Source organism: Neopsephotus bourkii, unplaced genomic scaffold (assembly GCF_033783945.1).
Source record: "Neopsephotus bourkii isolate Nb327-2 ecotype Australia unplaced genomic scaffold, CSIRO-AGI_Nbou_v1 NB_457, whole genome shotgun sequence".
Taxonomy (NCBI): Eukaryota; Metazoa; Chordata; class Aves; order Psittaciformes; family Psittacidae; genus Neopsephotus; species Neopsephotus bourkii.
The window spans coordinates 615,150-633,882 of NW_026900959.1; the positions used below are offsets into that span (position 1 = coordinate 615,150).

The 18,733-nt window shown below is 58.5% G+C and overlaps 2 protein-coding genes across 3 annotated transcripts; one reads left to right on the forward strand and one right to left on the reverse strand.

Annotated features, from left to right (window-relative positions):
• Nucleotides 1–1,047: 1,047 nt before the first annotated feature.
• Nucleotides 1,048–12,410, forward strand: PLEKHA2 (pleckstrin homology domain containing A2). 2 transcript variants are annotated; one of them, XM_061349699.1, is made up of 12 exons: nt 1,048–1,069; nt 3,886–4,049; nt 4,386–4,442; nt 5,057–5,105; nt 5,680–5,777; nt 7,062–7,208; nt 8,937–9,083; nt 9,568–9,636; nt 9,714–9,784; nt 10,000–10,063; nt 10,682–10,759; nt 11,115–12,410. In XM_061349699.1, the coding sequence occupies exons 2-12, from the start codon at nt 3,909–3,911 to the stop codon at nt 11,430–11,432; spliced, it is 1,239 nt and encodes a 412-aa protein (XP_061205683.1). In that variant the 5' UTR covers nt 1,048–1,069; nt 3,886–3,908; the 3' UTR covers nt 11,433–12,410. The 2 variants fall into 2 exon arrangements, with proteins under 2 accessions (XP_061205683.1, XP_061205682.1); XM_061349698.1 differs by lacking the exon at nt 1,048–1,069 and adding an exon at nt 1,738–1,800.
• A 2,662-nt stretch (nt 12,411–15,072) lies between these two features.
• On the reverse strand, nt 15,073–16,252 carry TM2D2 (TM2 domain containing 2). Its single transcript, XM_061349713.1, has 4 exons — nt 16,022–16,252; nt 15,838–15,925; nt 15,650–15,765; nt 15,073–15,513 (listed from the first exon to the last, which is right to left on the reverse strand). The coding sequence occupies exons 1-4, from the start codon at nt 16,213–16,215 to the stop codon at nt 15,300–15,302; spliced, it is 612 nt and encodes a 203-aa protein (XP_061205697.1). The 5' UTR covers nt 16,216–16,252; the 3' UTR covers nt 15,073–15,299.
• Between the last annotated feature and the right edge of the window lie 2,481 nt (nt 16,253–18,733).

Here is an 18,733-nt window from a genome sequence, read left to right on the forward strand (position 1 = left end):
AAGGGACCTTAAAGCTCCTCCTGCTGCAACCCCTGCCACGGGCAGGGACACCTTCCACTAGAGCAGGGTGCTCTCTGCAGCACCATGATTGGTTTCACCCCTGCTGGGAGAAAGCACTTTGGGGCCAGAGGCAGCTCCAAAGAGAAAGCTGGGCCTTTCCCATGCATGTAAATGGGGGTTTCCTGCTCCCCAAATCCACCCTGAGCTCCAGCAGCAAGCGATGCTCGTGCAGGGCCCCACATGGAGCTGCTCATCCCCATGCAGTGCGCACTGAGAGCCTCTCACAGCAGAGCCCCTGGGCCTGTGATGGGCAGGAGGCTGTGGTTTTGTGTCACACAGTTGGGCATCTCATGTGCCATGGGAAGGGAGGGAGGAAAGCTCTGCTCTAAAAGTGACCCAGGCCATAGGAAATGCTGGGGATTGAGGCAATGTGTTGATAGAAGGTGATGTGCAGTGAGTGCTCAATGCTCAGGGGGGAAAACAACCTTCAAATGCATAGAATCTGGTCTTGACATGGGAGAAAAGAGAGACACCCTGCGGGGCACAGAGCTGGGTGCTGGGGTCACTTGTGCTGCATGGAGAGGAGCAAAGCTGGTGACAGTCTCTAGATGGGGACTCTGCAGAGCTGGTACCCGGAGGGGCATCACTAACGCTCTGTGATCGGGATCTTTGGGGTGTGGGTGATGGAATTAGATGGTTGACTGACAGTGATGGAACTGGATGAGCTTGAAGGTCCCTTCCCACCCCAAGCACTCTATGAAAACTGGTGGTGATCACCCACAGCCCATGGCACTTGTTCCCCTGCCCCTATTACCCCCTATTACCCCTATTGCTGCTGTGTTTGATGTCCATAAAGCAGTGGCCTTTGTAAACCCATAACGATGCCCCAGAGGCTTTGGGGGCTCTGTGTCACGGTGAGGACTGACTTAGCCAGGACCCCAGCGCTGCTCCTGCATGGGAATGCTCTCGGTGCTGCTCACTGGGGCTGGCTCCTGCCCTCAAGGGCTCGGCCGGGGGCGCATCCCGGTGCGTTTGGAGCGCGTTGATTTACGGAGCGGTTTTCGGTCGGGTTGGGGGGGGATTTGTATGGGGGGGAACTGGGCTGGCCCCATCCCCGCTCCGCAGCGGGTACCGGGTGGTGGAGGGGGGGCTGGACCGAACCGGTGCCTCCGCAGGTGCGGTGAGGGGCGGACGGGACGCGGGCACGGAGCCGCCCCGCGCCCCGCACTCACATCCGGGGCCGGGTTTGCTCATGGCAGACGTAATTAACCCGGAAAGAAGCGGAGCCGGCCCCGCAGCGCAGGGAGCCGCGGGGTGAGTGTGGGCTCCCCCCCGTCCCCGTCCCCGTCCCCACCGGCCCCATCCGCACCACAAGGGGCTTCCGAAGGGCGGCGGCGGAGGGAGCGGGCGGGGATGCGGCCCCGAGTCGGGCTGGTCCATGGGTGCGGGAATGCGGCCGGAGCTCCGGTCCCGGTGCTGGCTGCATCCCGGTTGTCGGAGTGTATGGGGGGGGTTCGGAGGCGCTTGGGGATGGCAAGAACGGGAGGTGGCGAGTTTGGGAGCGGGGTCGTTGCTGCTCCCCGCTTTGGGTGTGCGGGGTCGGCAGCAAGCACAGGGAGGATGCGGGAGCTGCAGTTATCGGGAGCGTGTTCCCCGGGCTGTGTCTCTGTGGTGGGACGAGGAAGCGCATCCCGGCTGCTCCCAGCCTGCCTTCAACAGGTTCGTTACTTCGGTAAGGCTCCGTCTGCCGGTGTCAGCCGCCCGATAGACGTCGGCAGGGCGAGCTCTTTGCAAGACCAGGTAAAAGGAAGTTGTGGTGCAACCGCTGCGGCTCGCAGGCATCGCCCTGCACGGTTGGGGCCGGCTGGGAGCTGTGTAGGGGCAACCAGGAGCCCCCCATGTACCGGAGGGGGGGTCCTGCACAGGTCTGGGAGAGGAGGATGCGGATGCTTGCAGTGCTGTGGATGCGGTGCTGGCATCTCAATGTCGGGTCTCCGGTTCCATTGCTGCTGCAGGGTGTCCCTGGGTCATGCTGCCATGGCTGTGCTGGGAATGCTGGGAGCAGGGGTGATGGATTGGGGAAGCTTCCTGGAAAGTCTGGCTGTGTGGCTGCACATGAGGTCTTTGAGCCAGCTGGGAAGCTCTTCCCTATATCTCGAGAGGCAGCTAAGAGGGTGTTTCTGCCTTCTTCTGTAGCCCTATTTCTCCCGTCACTCCATTAACAGAGCCTGAAAAGGGTTGTGCTTTTTGGTGGGACAAAGCTGGGAAGTCAATTGTTCCGAGTCCTGGAAGATCCCATTGAATCAGGCATGGGCATCATCCATAAATCACTGCTGCCGGTGCAGTGTCCGCCGTGTCTCACAGGGGATGAAGCTGGTTCATGGGCTGACCCCTGTTAGTGAAGGGAAGAGGGGAAGGTTGGGACACTCAGGAGGTGTCCTATGGATCCAGCACTGCTGCCCCAAGAGGCTGGGGGCTCCTCGCTCTTCCTTATCCCTCTCAATAGCAGGAACCCATGGATTCTTCTTAGCAGCAGGAAGAGAGAATTTGAGGCATTGGGGAATCTGCTTCTGCAAACTCCCACCCCCAAATAATCCCCCCCAAAAGCAGTGAAATGGGAAGTGCCCCAATAACCCTTTGCATCGGGACAAACGGGTTGCTTCGGAGCAGTCTCCTCCACTGCAGCAGCACCATTTCCCTCTTTGCAAAGCCCTGATACCCATCTCTGCCAGCCTGGTGATAAAGGCTGATCCTGCCACCAGGTCGCCTTGTTTGCTGCCACCTCTACCTTAGAGCTGCACCGCAGCTCTTGCACAACACTCGCCTCTCAGGGCCCCTCTCCACTGCAGCTCAACAACGCTATTTCCTCCTTTTTCTGCATGACATCTTCTGTTTGTGCAGCTTCTGCTCCGGGCACCTGCATGAGCCCCCCCTCTTCTATCAGAGACACCACACTGGGGTTGGCTCGCTCTTGGTCACCGCTGCCTCCATCCCCACCCATTCCTATGGCAGGATGCTGTGCCCAGGGGCTCCCATCCCTCTGGGCAGCATCGGTGCACAGAGCCGGTGGCACAGCCCCATGGCGATGGGGATTGTTTTCCTGCTGACTCAGCATCCCGCCTGCATGGATTTGCTGCTCGGAGCTGCAGATTGCTCCCCATTTCCTGGGCTCTCTCTGGCACCGCATCCACTTTGGGATTCCTTTCTGGTACGGTTCCCAGGGACCTGGTGCCGTGCATCCAACCCTTTGTGGGTGCTTTGTGGGGTGCCCCATGCTGCTGAGCAATGCGGTGGGATGCGGACATTGCTGTGATGGGGCTGTAAGCTGTCCTTGCCCTGGCACATCACAGCGGCTGTGGTGCTGTGATTGAGTCCATCTGCACCTCCCGGTATTCCCAAGGCCTGGAGCTCCTGGCTGGGCTGTTCTGGTCCTGCTCCATGCCCTGGGGCTGGAACGCTGCACCCTCCTTGTCACACTGGGTGACGCTTGTGCTTGGCAGCGTCCCCATGGAGCAAGGTGCAGCGGTAGCAGTTTGGCTTTGCTTCCCATGTATTAATCCAGGAGGATGGGGAGAGGCAGCCGGAGGTTTGGGCAAGGCTGGGAATGGGACCTGTGAGGCAGAGGAGGGAAACCTCAGCTCCTCCTTTAAGCCATGTGTGGGGCTGGGGCTGATGCTCATTTCTATGGGGAAGGGATGGCTATGGAGATGCTTTGGTTTTCAGCAAGGGCAGGCAAGTAAGGATAACCCTTGGCAGGTTATCCCTGCCCTCTCCCTCTTGTTAGCTTGGCTGCATCCATCCCATTGCCATCCCAATTGGCGTTGATGCATTGGGATGGCTCCCTGTGGAGCAGAGCACCCACCTCTCGCTGTCCTTGCTCCGCAGGGTGATGTGAGAAGGAGCCCGGAATGCCGTACCTGGACCGGCAGAACCGTATCTGCGGCTTCCTGGACATTGAAGAAAATGAGACCTGTGGCAAGTTCCTGCGCAGGTATTTCATCCTGGACACCCAGGCCAACTGCCTCCTGTGGTACATGGACAACCCCCAGGTACGCACCGGCGCTGCTCCCGGCTCCGCATCCATGGATGCTGCGGTTACAAGAGAGAGAAGGGGTTTTCCTCGTCGCCTATGGAAGCGGTGTGGTGCTGCAGGCATCAGACTGGGAGCTGGGTGCTTGGTGGGGATGGAATCAGTGCTGCTTGTGCCCAGCATCTGGAGCTGCCCCAGTTGAGCTCAAAAGAGCCGGGGTTGGCAGCAGCGTTCCTGAGGAGCATCACGCAGTGGGTTCCTCACTAAAGGGAAGGGGAGATGCCTGCAGGGATGCTGATGGGTAGCCCGGACCCTTGTACCGTCTCCCTGTCATTTAACTCCTGTTGCCTTGCAGAACCTGGCCATCGGTGCGGGAGCTGTCGGCTCCCTGCAGCTCACCTACATCTCCAAGGTAATGTCCCTTTTGTCCCTGTATCCGTGCGGCTTTCCCGGGAGAGGCAGCGGCTCATCCTGCTCCTGCAATGGGAGCCTGAGTGCTAAAGGGCAGCACCCTGAAGGATGAGTCCTTTGGGAAGCTGTTTGAGTGTCTTAATGGCATTATCCAGCTTCCACGGGGGGGCAGATGAAGTGCAATAGGTAAGAACCTATTGGTGACTGAGATGCGTGGATGCCGGCTCAGCTCCCTCTGGAGCCGGATGGAGCATGGGGCAGATCTCCCTGCTCCTGCTGAATCATGACTTATAAATTAAGCACAGATGAAGCAACGCCAGAGCTGAACCTTCCCCATTTCGCTCACAAATTCCATGTGTTTTGGGCTAAATGGAAGTTGCTGCAGGACGAGGTTTCGGGCACAAACTCAGGGCTGGGTTGTGCTTTAGCTGCCCCAGCTCCTCATTGCCCTTCCCTTGGCTCCATGCTCATTGCTGGGGGAATGGGAAGCATGGCCTGGCTTGGAGCTCGGGGACCAGCGGCTTCCCCTCCATCCCAGGGATGTGGATGGAGGCACCCGGCTCTCCCATCGCATTCCATCACCTTCAGTGTTTTCCTCCCTGTGCTCTGCTGCAGGTCAGCATCGCCACCCCGAAACAGAAGCCCAAAACCCCGTTCTGCTTTGGTGAGTGAGGGGACCCCGGTGGGTGCTGTGTTATGGGTGCCCCCCCCCCACCAGGAGCCCTCCCTATGCTTATGGGACCTGCCAGCAGTGGTCAGGAAGGGAGGGGGATGCTCCTGTTTGGTCCTGTCACTGTGACCCCCCTGTTCAGTGGGGAGGCAGGACCCTGGGGGTCCCCTTTGTGGTGCTTCCCTGCCTCTGCTGTGCTTCCCAATCCCTCCCATGTGTCCCATGCGCAGTACAGGGGTCTTCTCCTTTCTAATGCCTGCATAAGCTCCTGTCCTTGTTGGTGCATTGGCGTGGTGCATCCCATCCAACCCTGTGCTTCGTGTATGAGCCATGACCTTGGGTTTTAAGCACCAGCAACGACAGCACAAGCACATACTTGTCCCAAGGGAACGGCGTTGCCTTTGCATCACTTCCCCACAAGGGATATAGCCCGAGATGAAGAGTCCCATGCGAGAGGTTGGGACTGATACCTGCAAATGGGGTCGGGGCTGGGAGGAGCTCTTTGGTTCGCTCTTTATTGTATTCAATGATGCAAAAGCTCTGGATTCCCTGGCTCCTCTCTCCGCAGTTATCAACGCCTTATCCCAGCGCTACTTCCTGCAAGCCAGTGACCAGCAGGACCTGCAGGACTGGGTGGAGGCTCTGAACAGGGCCAGTAAGATCACGGTGCGTTGGGTTCTGCTCCAGCTGACACTGCTGGCTCCTGCCTTGATGGGCCTCAGAGCCTGCTGCGGTACCAGCCTCAAGCTGCACCAGGGCAGGGTTAGGTGCTAGGATCCTCATTGTGACCCCTCTCAAGTGTCTGCCTTCAGACAGGGGATGTTCCCCCCCTTCACCATCCCTAGGGATCCTCCTGGTTGGGGTTGACTTTGCTGCTGCTTGCTCCTGTGTTCACCCTCCCTGCCCCGCTGCTGGGATGGGATGGGACACACACAGTGGGTTGTTCCATGGGAGCCATCCCCATCCTCATCCCGCTTGCTCCAGGGCCGTTTCCCTCCTGTTGGAGGGACTGTAACCCACTCCAAGGGCATCTTCCTTGTGCTCCACTCATTTAGTTACTCCCTCTTCACTCTTTGTGGGTCACGGGGGTTTGTGATGAGCTGCAGCCAATGCCCTGTGCTGCCGTGCATCACGGTGCCTGCATCCGCAGGAACTCATCCTCAGTCTCCTCTCATTTACTGCTGTGTTCATATAACCATGAATTCATGGTCACTGACCCAGTACCAGTGCTCCTCAGCCACCCGCAGCTCCTGGCGATGGGGATCCCATTCCCATGCAGCGGGAGCAGCTCCATCTGAGTGTGATGCTCAGCTATGGACACTGGGGTATGGGGGGAAAGATTGGGGTGCTGCAGGCATCTGTGTGACTGCAGTTAGCAGTATTGCCATGCTCAATGCTAGCAGGGGTTTATGAGACCATGCACTGAAATGTGGCTTGTAAACTGTAAGGGAAAATCATGGCAAACCATTGGGGATCGGGCCCTATCCAATAACTTCTTAGTTTAAAATCACTGCGGTGCAGTCGCTGTGGGGAAACCAATGTGCAAGAGCAGGCCTGGCTTCTCTTTGCTTCTTAGGTCTACAAAGAGCATTAAATGCCACAACCTCAGCACCGAGCTGAGTGCATGGGCTCAGGACACATGGGATTGAGTGTGTGAACCCCCTGCAGGCGCTGCAGCTCAGCCACACATGGGGCTCATCATTAAACCAGGTTGTAATTAGAGCAGGGCAATTAAAGGAGTAAGTCCCACAAAGGCGCTGAGCTGCACTCACAGGCTCATGTGAGGTGATGCTCCATGGTTCTCACACCTCGTCTCCCATCTTTGCCTCCTGCAGACCACACCTGCCCTAACCGGGGTGGCTTGCTCATCGGGTGGGTTTCACTGCTTCAATGGGGAGGATGGAGGTGATGGTCACAGCGGAGCCTTTCACCCCTTCCCTTCTCCAATAGGTGCCAAAGGGTGGTAGCATCCCAGCGGCCACAGAGATCAGGAAGCCTCCCGTGGTGCTGCAGGCGCAGGAGAGGAAGCCCCAGGTCGCCTACAAAACTGAGATCATCGGGGGGGTGGTGGTCCACACACCCATCTCCATCAACCAGGTGAGCAGCCAGGATCCCCATCCCAGGGCTGAAATCCCTGCGATGCCAGTGCCCTGCTTTGGTCTCTTTGTTCTTTAAGAGCCCCACTGCTAAGGGAATGAGCATCAAAGGATGCTGGAGAGGGGCTCTTCATCAGGGACTGGAGTGATGGGACAAGGTTGATGGGTTCAAACTGAAACAGGGGGAGTTCAGGTTGGATATGAGGATATAAGCTCTTCCCTGTTACAGGGTGCCCAGAGAAGCTGTGAATGCTCCATCCCTGACAGTGTTCAAGGCCAGATTGGGTGACACGGTCTAGTGTGAGGCATCCCTGCCCATGGCAGGGGGCTGGAACTGGATGATCTCAAGGTCCTTTCCAACCCAGACCATTCCGTGATGCTGGTTTGGGCTCTTGGTTTGTGCTTTCATTTCTGGCAACCAGCTCGGTGCCTGCAAACCCTTCCCCACTGTTCAGGGCTGTATAAATAGCTGCACTTAGCACCCTTTGTCCTGCTCTGAAGCGTGAGGAGATGAGGAAGTGTGAGGATGAGGAGGCTACAAATCATCCTGACCCATCCGCATCCCTCATCGAGGCACCTGGGGCAGAGGGACCCCAAAGCCAAAGGGACCGATCCATCCCCTCTGTGCCCCCTTCCTTTCGTGGCTCTCGGTGTCTCCCACCTTTGGGCACCCATCTGGTGTTGGGCCTCGCTTCATCTCTTATCAGCACTAAAAATAGAGCAGAGGAGGAGGTGGTGGCAGTGGTTTTCTGCTGTCTGCAGGCGGTTGGCAGCAGCTCTGGGACTTTTCCTCTTTGTCTCCGTGGGTTAAAGCTGCTCTTTCCTCCTGCCTTGGCTCTGCACACACCCCCCCAGCAGCCCCAGCTCCATCCTCACACAATTCCTCTCTTTCCCAAGGGGTTTTAGAGTGGGATCACTGCTGGACCCGCCAGCAGCATCCCTCCATTGCACCAGATCTGCCTTTGGACACGTGCTTCGTCTCAACCATCCTCTGCACTGCCAAAGGGAAAGGGAGGGCGCTACCAGGGACAGCATGGAGGAGCCAGGGGTGATGCTGAGAGCAGGATCTGGCCCTTGGGATGTGCAGGGAAGTGCTGGGGGTGAGCCCAGGGATGGGCGCTGGGTACATGGCCGTGTGTCCCCCTGCACAGACAGCTTGCAGGTAGGGGAAGGTCAGCTTTTCTGCCTGAGCTCCGGCCACCTCAGGCTCCTCCGGGAGGATTTGGCTGTGGAATTGTGGAGACCTCACCACTTTCCTGAGTGTATTCCCATGACACATCCCCTTGTCCGGCTGGAAAGCATCCCTCCTTCCTAACCTGGGTTTGTCCAGCTCCAGCTTCCTTTGCTCTGCCTCCCATTGCCGGATGAAGGAGCTCCTTGGGCCCTGTATCCCCCAGAAGGTCTGTGCTGCAGTGGATTGACCTCTCAGTGTGGGATAAGCTGGGCAGGGAAGGGATATCCTTTAACCCCACTGCTGCAAGGGGTTTTCTCAGCCCTCAAATCACTTCTCTATCACCTTTGCAACTTCTTCACGTTGCTTTTAACATGTGGGCACCAAAAGGGTGAACAGCTCTCGGCCAGCAGCCTGCATGCAGTGAGGCATCAGCTCTGCTTCATCACCCAGGCATTGCAACCAGGCCATGGCTCAGTGCTCGCTGCTGCTCTTCCCTCCATCCTAGCAGGGACCCCCCATCCCTGCTGTCCCCATTGACTGTGTGCTCTGTTCCAGAACGGGGGGGATGCAGGGGACGGTGGTGATGTGGCTGCGCATCCGCTGCTGCGGCGCTCGCAGAGCTACGTCCCCCCCTCGGCCACCAAGGCACCGGCCGGGCCCCCCCCACTCAAGAGTGGGTACTGCGTGAAGCAGGGGAACGTGGTGAGTGCTGGGGGGCAGCTCAAGGTGGGGCTGTGGGCTTCCTGCACCCCTTTAGGCTGGGGATGCTGCGGGGATGCTGCGGGGATGCTGTAGGGATGCTGCGAGGATGCTGCGGGGATGCTGCGGGGAAGCTGCGGGGATGCAGCTGCGGGGACGCTGCGGGGACGCTGCTGGGATGCAGCGGGGATGCTGCGGGGATGCTGCAGGGATGCAGCAGGGATGCAGCGGGGATGCTGCGGGAATGCAGCGGGGATGCTGCGGGGAAGCTGCGGGGACGCTGCGGGGATGCTGTGGGGATGCTGCGGGGACGCTGCGGGGATGCTGCGGGGATGCTGCGGGGGTGCTGCAGGGGTGCTGCGGGGATGCTGCGGGGATGCTGCGGGGATGCTGCGGGGATGCAGCGGGGATGCTGCGGGGATGCTCCAGATGCAGGAGCAGGCACCCCAGAGCCCAGCACTGAGCAGTTTCCACCTCTTTTATCCAGAGGAAGAGCTGGAAGCGCCGTTACTTCGTTCTGGATGAGTTTTCCATCAGTTACTACAAGTGTGAGCAGGTGAGCAGCCCGGGATGCTCCACAGGGGCACGTCCCAGGCCAGGCAAGCCCATCAGCATCTCCTCTTGTCGCCACAGGACAAGGAGCCCCTGCGTTCCATTCTCCTGAAGGATGTCTGCAAGACCCATGAGTGCCTGGTCAAGTCCGGGTAATGCTCTGTCCGTGTTGCCCTGCTGTAGCCCTGGGTCTGGAGGGAGGTTACCTGCAGGCAGCAGAAGTTGCAGTGTGTGTGTAGCTGAAGGTCTGTGGGGAGCTGGAGTCTTCCCAAAACCCCAATGAGATCCAAGGTTTCCCCTTGGATAAACCCAATCACTTTCCATCCACAATGGTTTCTGGGCAGTGACTGTCTCCTTTTGTCCCTAGCGACCTCCTGATGCGGGACAACCTCTTTGAAATCATCACAACCTCCAGGACCTTCTACATCCAGGTGAGCACCGGGGCCAGTTGTGTCTCTGGGCATTAAGCTATGCTCTCCCCAGCCTGTGCTGCTGCAGAGGGGCTGTTCCCCAGCAGCCTCTTACCCCCAAACACCAGATGAGGCTGTGGCATCTTCACCCAGAGCTGCGTGGTTTCACTTCTCCCCTTGGGCTTATTTATACCAGCAGCGATTTGTGTGAGCAGGAAAAGCAGAGCCCAGCACAGGGAGATCCAAGGAGCAGGTTTTGCCCACTCTCTTCCATTGCTGGAGGCAGCAGCACGCTGGGGATGCTGCGTGCTTGGTACCCAAAGAGCAGCCAATGTGCGATGCTGAGGATGCAGGTCCCCATGCGCACAGGGCTCATGGCAGATACAGACCCATTGGTAACACCCCAATTCTTGTCCTTTAACTGCTTTATCTATTCCTGATATGAAAATGCTGCGATGTGGAGAGTGGCCCATGTTCTACAGGGGAAGATGGGGTGTTGTGGTGATGTTTAAGCAGGGATGTTAGTACCAAGCCTAGCGCAGCCTGCCCATCTGTGGGTCCACGTGGTGGGGATCAGGCCCCGTGGCAGTGGGGGCTTGCAAGGAGGCAAAGCCTCACTGGGGCTGGTGTGTTTTGCAGGCAGACAGCCCTGAGGACATGCACAGCTGGATCCGAGCCATCACAGGGGCAGTCCAGGCCCTGAAAACCCGCCCCAGGGTAGGTCACATCCCTTGTGCTTCGTGTGTAGTGCCAAATGAGGATCATGCCAATGTAAGAGACACCTGTTTAGTGGATGGTGATAGCGCTGGGTACCCGCTTCCAGGAGGAGATCCCTGCCCTCTCTGTGTTCATTTCCTTGGAAAAGTGAATATCTCCCATTGAACAGGACTGGCACAATCCCTGCTCTGCACTGAGGCACGAGCAAGAGCCCGACTGATGGCAAAGAGCTGTTTAATTCAGACTCCCAGCTTGCTTAGGGCTATGTTATCCCCTTTCAGCGTGTAAAGGGCCTGGTGCTGGTCCCCAGACAGCTCCCAGCACCGCATGCCCAAACCCACCCCTGTCCTTGCAGGAGATGTCCTTCATGCGATCCACATCCATGGGGAGACCCGGGGGCTCCTCATCCCAGCCCCAGCAGAGGCCGGTGGCGGAGGAGCGGAGGGCGCTGTGCCGGGTCCCTGCCACCTCCTCCTGGCAGCCCTGGACACCGGTGCCAGGGAAGCAGCCGGAGGTGCTCCGGGACTCTCTCTTCACACCGGTCCTCACGGAGCGCGATGCCGGCACCGCACCGGGCACCCGCGTGCGGCACAAGTCGGAGCCGCAGCAGCTCAAGGAGAAGCCTTTTGCCTTCGACCTGGATGATGAAAGCATCCGGACCTCCGATGTGTGAGCGGGGCCATCCCCAGCTGCTGGGGGGGGGTCGGGGTGTGCAGCGTGCCCAGGATGCTCCATGCGTGCGCTCAGGACCGAGCTCACTCCCATCCTCTCAGCGGGGTGAAGTGGCCCCATCCCTCCATCACTTGTGATGCAGGATCCGGCTGGACCCGCATCCCAGCACCCTGGGGAGCCAGATCCTGCCTGCTCCCCACCCAGTGCCTCCCTGTTTCAGAAGCTGCCTCCGTGCTGGTCCCCAGCATGGCCTGGATGAGAAGGGGGCATCTTCTGCATCCTCATAATTCTCCCTCCAAACCCAAGCGTGGAGGAAGCATCAGGAGGTCTCGGAGGTGGGAAGGGGAGCGTGGCCTTTCTTCTGTTTGGGACAAAACCCATTTTTTCTCCCCTTTTGTGCTGCTCATCCTTCCTTGGGCAGCTGGACAGAGCTGCCTGTGGATGGACAACTGCAGCTTCCCTAGGAGAGCAGCTCTGCGTGCTCTGCTGCATCAACATCCTTGTTGGCTCTGAATGATGTCCTTTGATACCTGTGGCTGCTGTTAAACCCCAGCCCCGGCTCAGCTCCTCCAAAAGGCTTCTTGGTACCTGTGGAGCAGCGGTGGCTCTGGGGATGCTCAGGGATGGGGTTGGTTTTGCTCTGGGCACCCCTGCCTGGGGGTGAAGTGCTTTGAGGAAGCAGCGATGAAACAGGAGTGTTTAATGGCACCGGGAGGCCTCATTGCTGCAGCCTTGATGTGAGAATGAGCAGAAGTCCTCTGTTCAATGTGAACTTGTCATCTCCATACCCAAACCAGCTCCTGTAGCAGGTGTGATAAATAGGGTATGGATTCAGGCATTCCTTGGGCAATGAGATTGTTATCCTCATCCTGAAATGCATGTGCAGTACTTGGGTACCAGTGAGGAAGCAGCTCCCCATCCCTGCTGTCAGCATCAGGTTGTGTTGGTGTGACCTAAGGCCCTCAGTGCCTTGGGTTAGTGGTGGGGTGATGATCTTGGTCATGTCCTTGCACTGTGGAAAGCAGCACATGTAGGGATGGGAAAGCTTTCCTCTTTTGTTTTCCTTTCTTTTTCCTTGTCACAACACGTTCTCAGCTCATAGATCCGGTGTGTCCTTGCCCTTCCCAGGGCTCCAGCTCAGCCTGGGATGGGGCAAAGCTTTAGCAATTGAGCTCTGAGGAGCCTGACTGAGCTTAACAAGGTTAAAACTGCATCTGCCTGCATCAGGGGGGCTGCTTCAGGCAGGCAGCCTGCGGGGAGGCAGTGACAGGACCCCCCTGAAGTCAGGGGTACACTCAGGGGGGTGCATGGAGATGCTGGAGAACACTGAAACTATGAAACCAAGCAGGAATCAATGCAAACGGTACAGGGTGAGTGTTTGTTATTTAATTGTAGAACCCTAGATCATGCTCTTCCTTCTTTTGGCTTTATTTGCACCAGTGTTTGAGATATTTAGGCTGGCTTGGCTCCTGATGTGGTGGTTCGGGAATGGTTTAGGGATTGGGTCAATCACAGTCGCAGCACTTGGCACTGGTGCTCTGGCCTCGTTTCTGGATGCACCAAATGCAGAGGGATGGGGGTTATTTCGTGTGAGGCTTCAACCCCATGCAGTACCAAGTGCTGGTGTTGCTTGATAATTGCAGATTCCCGGGGCCTGGGATGGGAAAGCAGCAGCTTGTTGCACAATTAGGGTTAATTATGCAGGAGGAGAAACTACCAGCGGCTCCAGCGCTGTTGCAACATCCCCGTTTCTCATTCCCACCCTCCCCACATCCCCAGGACAACGTGAAGGCTGAATGTGAGACAAACGTGTCCAAAGCCGAGCCAGGCTCCAGCCTCATTGTAATATGGGTGGTGTTATAGGGAGGAATTTCTCTCCCATCCCAAAAGACCAAGCAAGTGGAGACGGACCTCGATGGAGCTTTGTGGTGATGTCTGAAGCAAAACTGCCGCCCCCCATCTCTGTGTGTGCTGTGGGTTTCCTGCTTTCCTAGGGATGTGTGCAAGGTTTGAGGTGTCTGGTGTGGGAAGAGGGGTGTGAAGATGCGTTTGCTCTTTCCTATGGGAACGCCAGGGTGGTTTCAGCTGTGGATTCAAGTGCTCTTAGTGCCGTGGGCCTCGCGTGAGCGATGCTGCATGGTGCCGGTACCCACCTCCCATCCCTCACCTGTAACTCCTGCAGGAGATGGACCCCCCCCCCCCTTTTTCCCTGTGTTTTTGAATAAAGAAGGAAATCCCAGTTGCTTTTCCAGGCTGTTTGCATTGTGTCTGGTGGGTGATGTTTGCCAGGAGGGTCTGAGCACCAGCGTCAGTGGGGAAAGCACTGAGTGGAGGGCAAAGGAGCATCACGGCTGCTGCTGTTAAAGAGGTTTTGATGTCGTTTCTCACTGCTAGAAAATGAGGGGACAGAGACTAATCCCATCCCTTGCTCCCCAGTGTGGTCCACAGCAGCCTCGTGCACAAGAGGAACGTGATGTCCTGCTGTTGGCTGGGCTGAGGACATGGGGGATGCTCATAACAATGGGCTTTTGCACATGGGATTGTTGGGATTCCTCTCCCTGGCTCGCTGTAGAATTCTTTCCCCACCGTGGGCTTTTCAGCACCGTTGTTCCAGTGGCCTGAGGAATGTGGAAGCTTCCCAATGGAGCCTCCCCCCCCCACCCCACACTGCTCTGAGACCTATTGAAAGCTGCCAAACGCAGATTACTCGTGACCTAAATGGGATCTGATCCCCATTCCCTAAAGAGGAGGCGTTGCTGCAAGAAACCACAAACCAAAACTGGAACGGGCAGAATTCCCAGCCCTGCTGCAGCTCCATTGGAGGCAGCAACAGGAGTAACAGAGGCAGAAATGAGACAATGGGAGGGTGCTCAGTTTGCAGAACCATGTGAGAACAGCGTGTGTGCATCTGCAGAGGTTTACATCAAACGGGACAGGATTTGTGCACGTATGGATTTTGTGTGTGGTTCTGGTTGTGACTTAACTGTAGCTTCCTCTTCCTGTTCTTAGTCAGCTCAGTAGCTTTCAGCCTGCATCTGGTGGGGCTTCTTCCTCTTTTGGCTGTCAGGCTGCTTGAAGCTCCTGCTCCTTTTGGTACCAGCACCCTGTGCACTGGGCTGGAGCTGGAAGGGGCACACAGATGGGAGCTCCAGCCCTTCCCTGCAGCTCTGGGTGCCTAAGGAGGCAAAGCTGGGATTTAACAGGTTTGTAAAACACAAATGGTCACCGCTGCAGGGTCATGGGATTTAAAGAACATGAGGCAGGGGAGGAGGAGGTCATTTAAATAAGCCCTGCACCACTCTACAGTGGTCACAGTGTCCTGTGGCTGATGTTTCTGTAGTATGAGCATGGAGTTACATCAACAAGTGTTGCTTTTGAGAAGCCTGGGCAGTGACTGTGATAGCTGCACCGTGGCTTTGCTTGCCTGCAAGAGAGCAGAAAGTGATTCTCCTGCTCACTCTACCCCACGAAACATGGGTTTAAACCAATAATGTAGAACTAATCCCTCCAGCAGAGCCTTTATAACATTGTGTTACTCAACCTGAAGGGCTTGCAAAGCCCAGGACCACAAACCTACACACCAGTGGCTGTGTCTTGGGTGGCTGGATGGACCCTGCCAAGACTGAAGGGACGTGGACCCCGCTCCTTCCAGGTTTTATTAAGGATTTGTTTGACCACCTTCAGATCCAGATTACTTCAAACAAGCAAAATAAGATCCTGAGCAAATCCGTGTCCAAGGTTTGTACATTAAGAGGAGTAATTGCTCTGCATGCCATGATATGGCTTCGGTGTGTGGCCACCGTCTGTCCTGATGCAGTGGGGTCCATCTGCAGCCCCCCTGAGCACCGCCGGGGTCCGCACAGCTCTCTCAATACACCGTGCACCAGTTGCTGCCGTCGCTGGGCATCAGCCCGCCGGTGATGAGCAGAATCAGATCCACGAACCACCAGATCCCCAGCCCGCCCAGGGTCAGCAGCTTCCCCACGGCGGTCCCGGTGTGGCCGAGGCAGAACCGATCCACTCCGAAGCAGCCCAGGAAGAAGGAGTAGAGCAGAGTGGTGATGAAGTAGTGGCCGGTGTACCTGCAGCGAGAGCTCGTTGCTTACCGCGGGGCTCCCTCCGGCGGGGGGCCGGCAGCGGTGCAACCGGAGAGGGGGGGGGGGAAGAACAAGGGGAACCGGAGATGGGAAGGGGGACACGGGGGGGACCGCATCCTACTTGACGCAGGGCCGGCTGCCCCGCAGGAAGCTCCTTGGCTCGGCGCACTCGATGCCGTCCAGCGCCCTGCACTGCACCCGCGTGTGATCCACCTCGCCGTAGGCCTGCCCGCCGAACTGCGGCAGCAACGGGCGCTCAGCTCGGGGCCTTCCTCCCTCCCTCCCTCCCTCCTTCCCGCCGCCCTTCACCTTCACGCAGCCGTGGCCCAGCTCCTGCTGCGCCGTCGCGTTCCCGCCGTGGTCCACCGGCTCCTCGCACTCCACGAACTCCTCGGGGCTGCGGGGAAGGCGGCCGGTGAGGAGGAGGAGGAGGAAGAGGAGGAGGAAGGCGAAGCAGCCGCTTCCCCCCGCCTCATCCCACCCCGGTGCTCACAGGTAGGTGCACAGCACCAGCGGCGCCTGCGGGTCGGTGTAGGCCCACGAAGGCGGTGCGGGCGGGTCGGGCTCGGTGCCGTTGTGCGGGAGCCCCCGGGACGCGCCGTGCAGCAGCAGCAGGTTACCGAGCAGCAGCAGGGCCTGCCCGCACAGCAGCGCGTACCCCACGGGCCCGCCGCGCCGCGGCGCCATGGCGGCGCCCGCTGCTAGGAAACGCTCCTCCGCCACCCCGCGCCGCTGCCGCCGCGATGGCCAATGGGAGCACGCCGTTTCGCACAGGGGGCGGGGAATAGGCGCTCGCAGCCAATCAACTAGAAGGAGGAAGAGGCTGCTAGAGAGTCTGCGGTGAGGTAAGGAGGAAGTGAGCTTTAAGCGAAGAGGTGATTGGCTGCTTGGGAGGGACGGACAGCCTATAAGCAAGGGTGGGGGCGTGGTCTCGGGACTGGCGGGGTCCGTCCTCTGCTCGCCGTGCTGGGAGGGGGCTCCCGGTCTCGGATCCCGGTCTCGGATCCCGGCTCCCGGATCCCGGCTCCCTGCTCCGGGTCCCGGTCCCGGTCCCGGTCCCGGATCTCAGCCTCGGCTCTCCGGACGCGCTCTCCCGCTCCGTGTGAGTTGCTGGGGCGCAGTGGGAGCCGTGCGGGACGCGGGTCGGAGCGGCCCAATGCCGGTGCTGGCGGAGCGAGGCTCCGCTGCTGCCCCGTGCTGCTCGCCCCGGTACTCGCGGTTCTCCACCTGCATTAGGGCGCACACCGTGTCCTCCTTCCTCCTCCCCCGGAGAGCCGCTGCCTGCACCGGGAAGGCGTCGTCGCAGCTCTCCCGTGTGGTGCCTGTTACGGGCAGTGGGTTCATCCGGGCGGGTAGCGCTCACCGGGGGTACCGAGAGCTGTTTCTCGGTGTTAATACCAACACACCCCCCGTCCTCGTGCCCCGGGCTGGAGGCTTCGGCTCGTTCGCTGCGGTGAACGAGGCCGCCGGGTGGGGGAGCTGCTGGAGCCGGGTTGTGTCCCGGTGCCTGGGGCAGCACCTTCGGTAGCGATTGAGAGGCAGCCGAGTGGCTTTGGGAAGAGCTTAACGGCTGCGGTGACGAGATACGAGCCAAGGCAGGAGCAGGCCATGGGCTGGAGGAGGCTGCGAGCCAGGGGCGGGGAAACAGCCTCTGTCCCCTTGAGCTCCTTTGGAAACAAATGGGAATCGCTCCCTTGAGCAAAATTCCTGTTGATGGGAAGACAGGGAATGGTTTCCAGGATTGGCCAGACCATCTCCCAGCCCCGAGGAGGAGCTAAACCAGCTTGGATGGTCAGGGAGCAGGTTGGTTTTATCGCAGCTGCTTTCCTCCTTGTACAAACCCATTGGCATAGGGAGACCCCCTTGTCTTGGCTGTTTGTTGTGCCTGGAGAGCTGTGAGTGAGGAGAAGGGCACGCTCTGCTCTTTAAGAGCAGGCTGAGGTCTGTTCTTGACCCTTTACATCGGAACAAGCTGTAGATCCTAGGAACTACATCCGATACAGGATTTAAGAGCTGGGATCCTGTCCTTAACTCTCTGCATCTGGATGAGCTGTAGATCCTAGGAGCTACATCTGATACAGTGTCTAACTGGAGGATCTAAGAGCTGGGATCCTGTTCTTGGCCCTCTGCATCTGGATGAGCTGTAGATCCTAGGAGCTACATCCAATACAGGGTCTAAGAACTGGGATCCTCTTCTTGACCCTCTACATCTGGACAACCCATAGATCCTAGGAACCACATCCAATACAGGGTCTAAGAACTGGGATCCTGTTCTTGGCCCTCTACATTTGGATGAGCTGTAGATCCTAGAAGCTACATGCAATACAGGATCCAACTACAGGATCTAGGAACTGGGATCCTGTCCTTGACCCTCGACATCCGGACAAGCTGCAGCCTGTTTCCAGCAGTCTTCCTCTGGCTCATTTTCTCTTCCCTCCTTTAATCCCTCTCCCTCGGTGCCTTGTGGTCGCTACACTGGAAATGCCAAGCACGGTTCTGGACAGGTACGTGGCTCAGCTGGAAGCCAAGCACATCACTTGATAACAGTGTGTTTGGGGAAGTGCCATTGCCCCTCTTTGGAGGTGCTGCTGTGCTCCCAGTGCCAGCTGGACCCTTCCCGCACATGGAAGGGTCCTGACTGCATCCAAACCCCTTCCTCTGTCTTATTTATGGTGCTTGTCAGCAAGCCCCATACACGTGGTAGGTGGAGAGGATGCAGGTTGGGGTTGGAGGGGGAACGTGACCCTTGGCTGTTTAAAACCACCCTTCCCCAGTACAGTTGGAGCCCAAGGCGCTTGTTCAGCATCCCTTGGGGAAGGGAGTGGAGCAAATAACCCCATGCTCCCAATGTAACGTGGGGTTTGGGGGAGGAAAGGCCAAAGAAGGAGGCGTTGTGTCCGCGTCCCCGTTCAGCTGGGCTGTTGCTGGGAGGTGTTCTGTAGTTCGAATGAGTTTTAAGCAGTCGCTGTGGGGTATATCGCTTGTTTACCTTCAATAACGGGGGGTTACGGACGCCTTTCCGCAGGCTCCATCCCTCGGCCGCTCTTTGCACCGCAGTCGCTGGGGCCGACGCGCTTCGGCTCGGCCACCGGCGCAGCCCCTTCCCCGGGCGGAGCGGAGCGGTCCGGCCCCGCCCCGGGGCGGTGCGGCGCAGGCCCCGGCCCGGCTCCATAAGGCCGCGGGCCGCCGGCCGGACCCAGCGCCC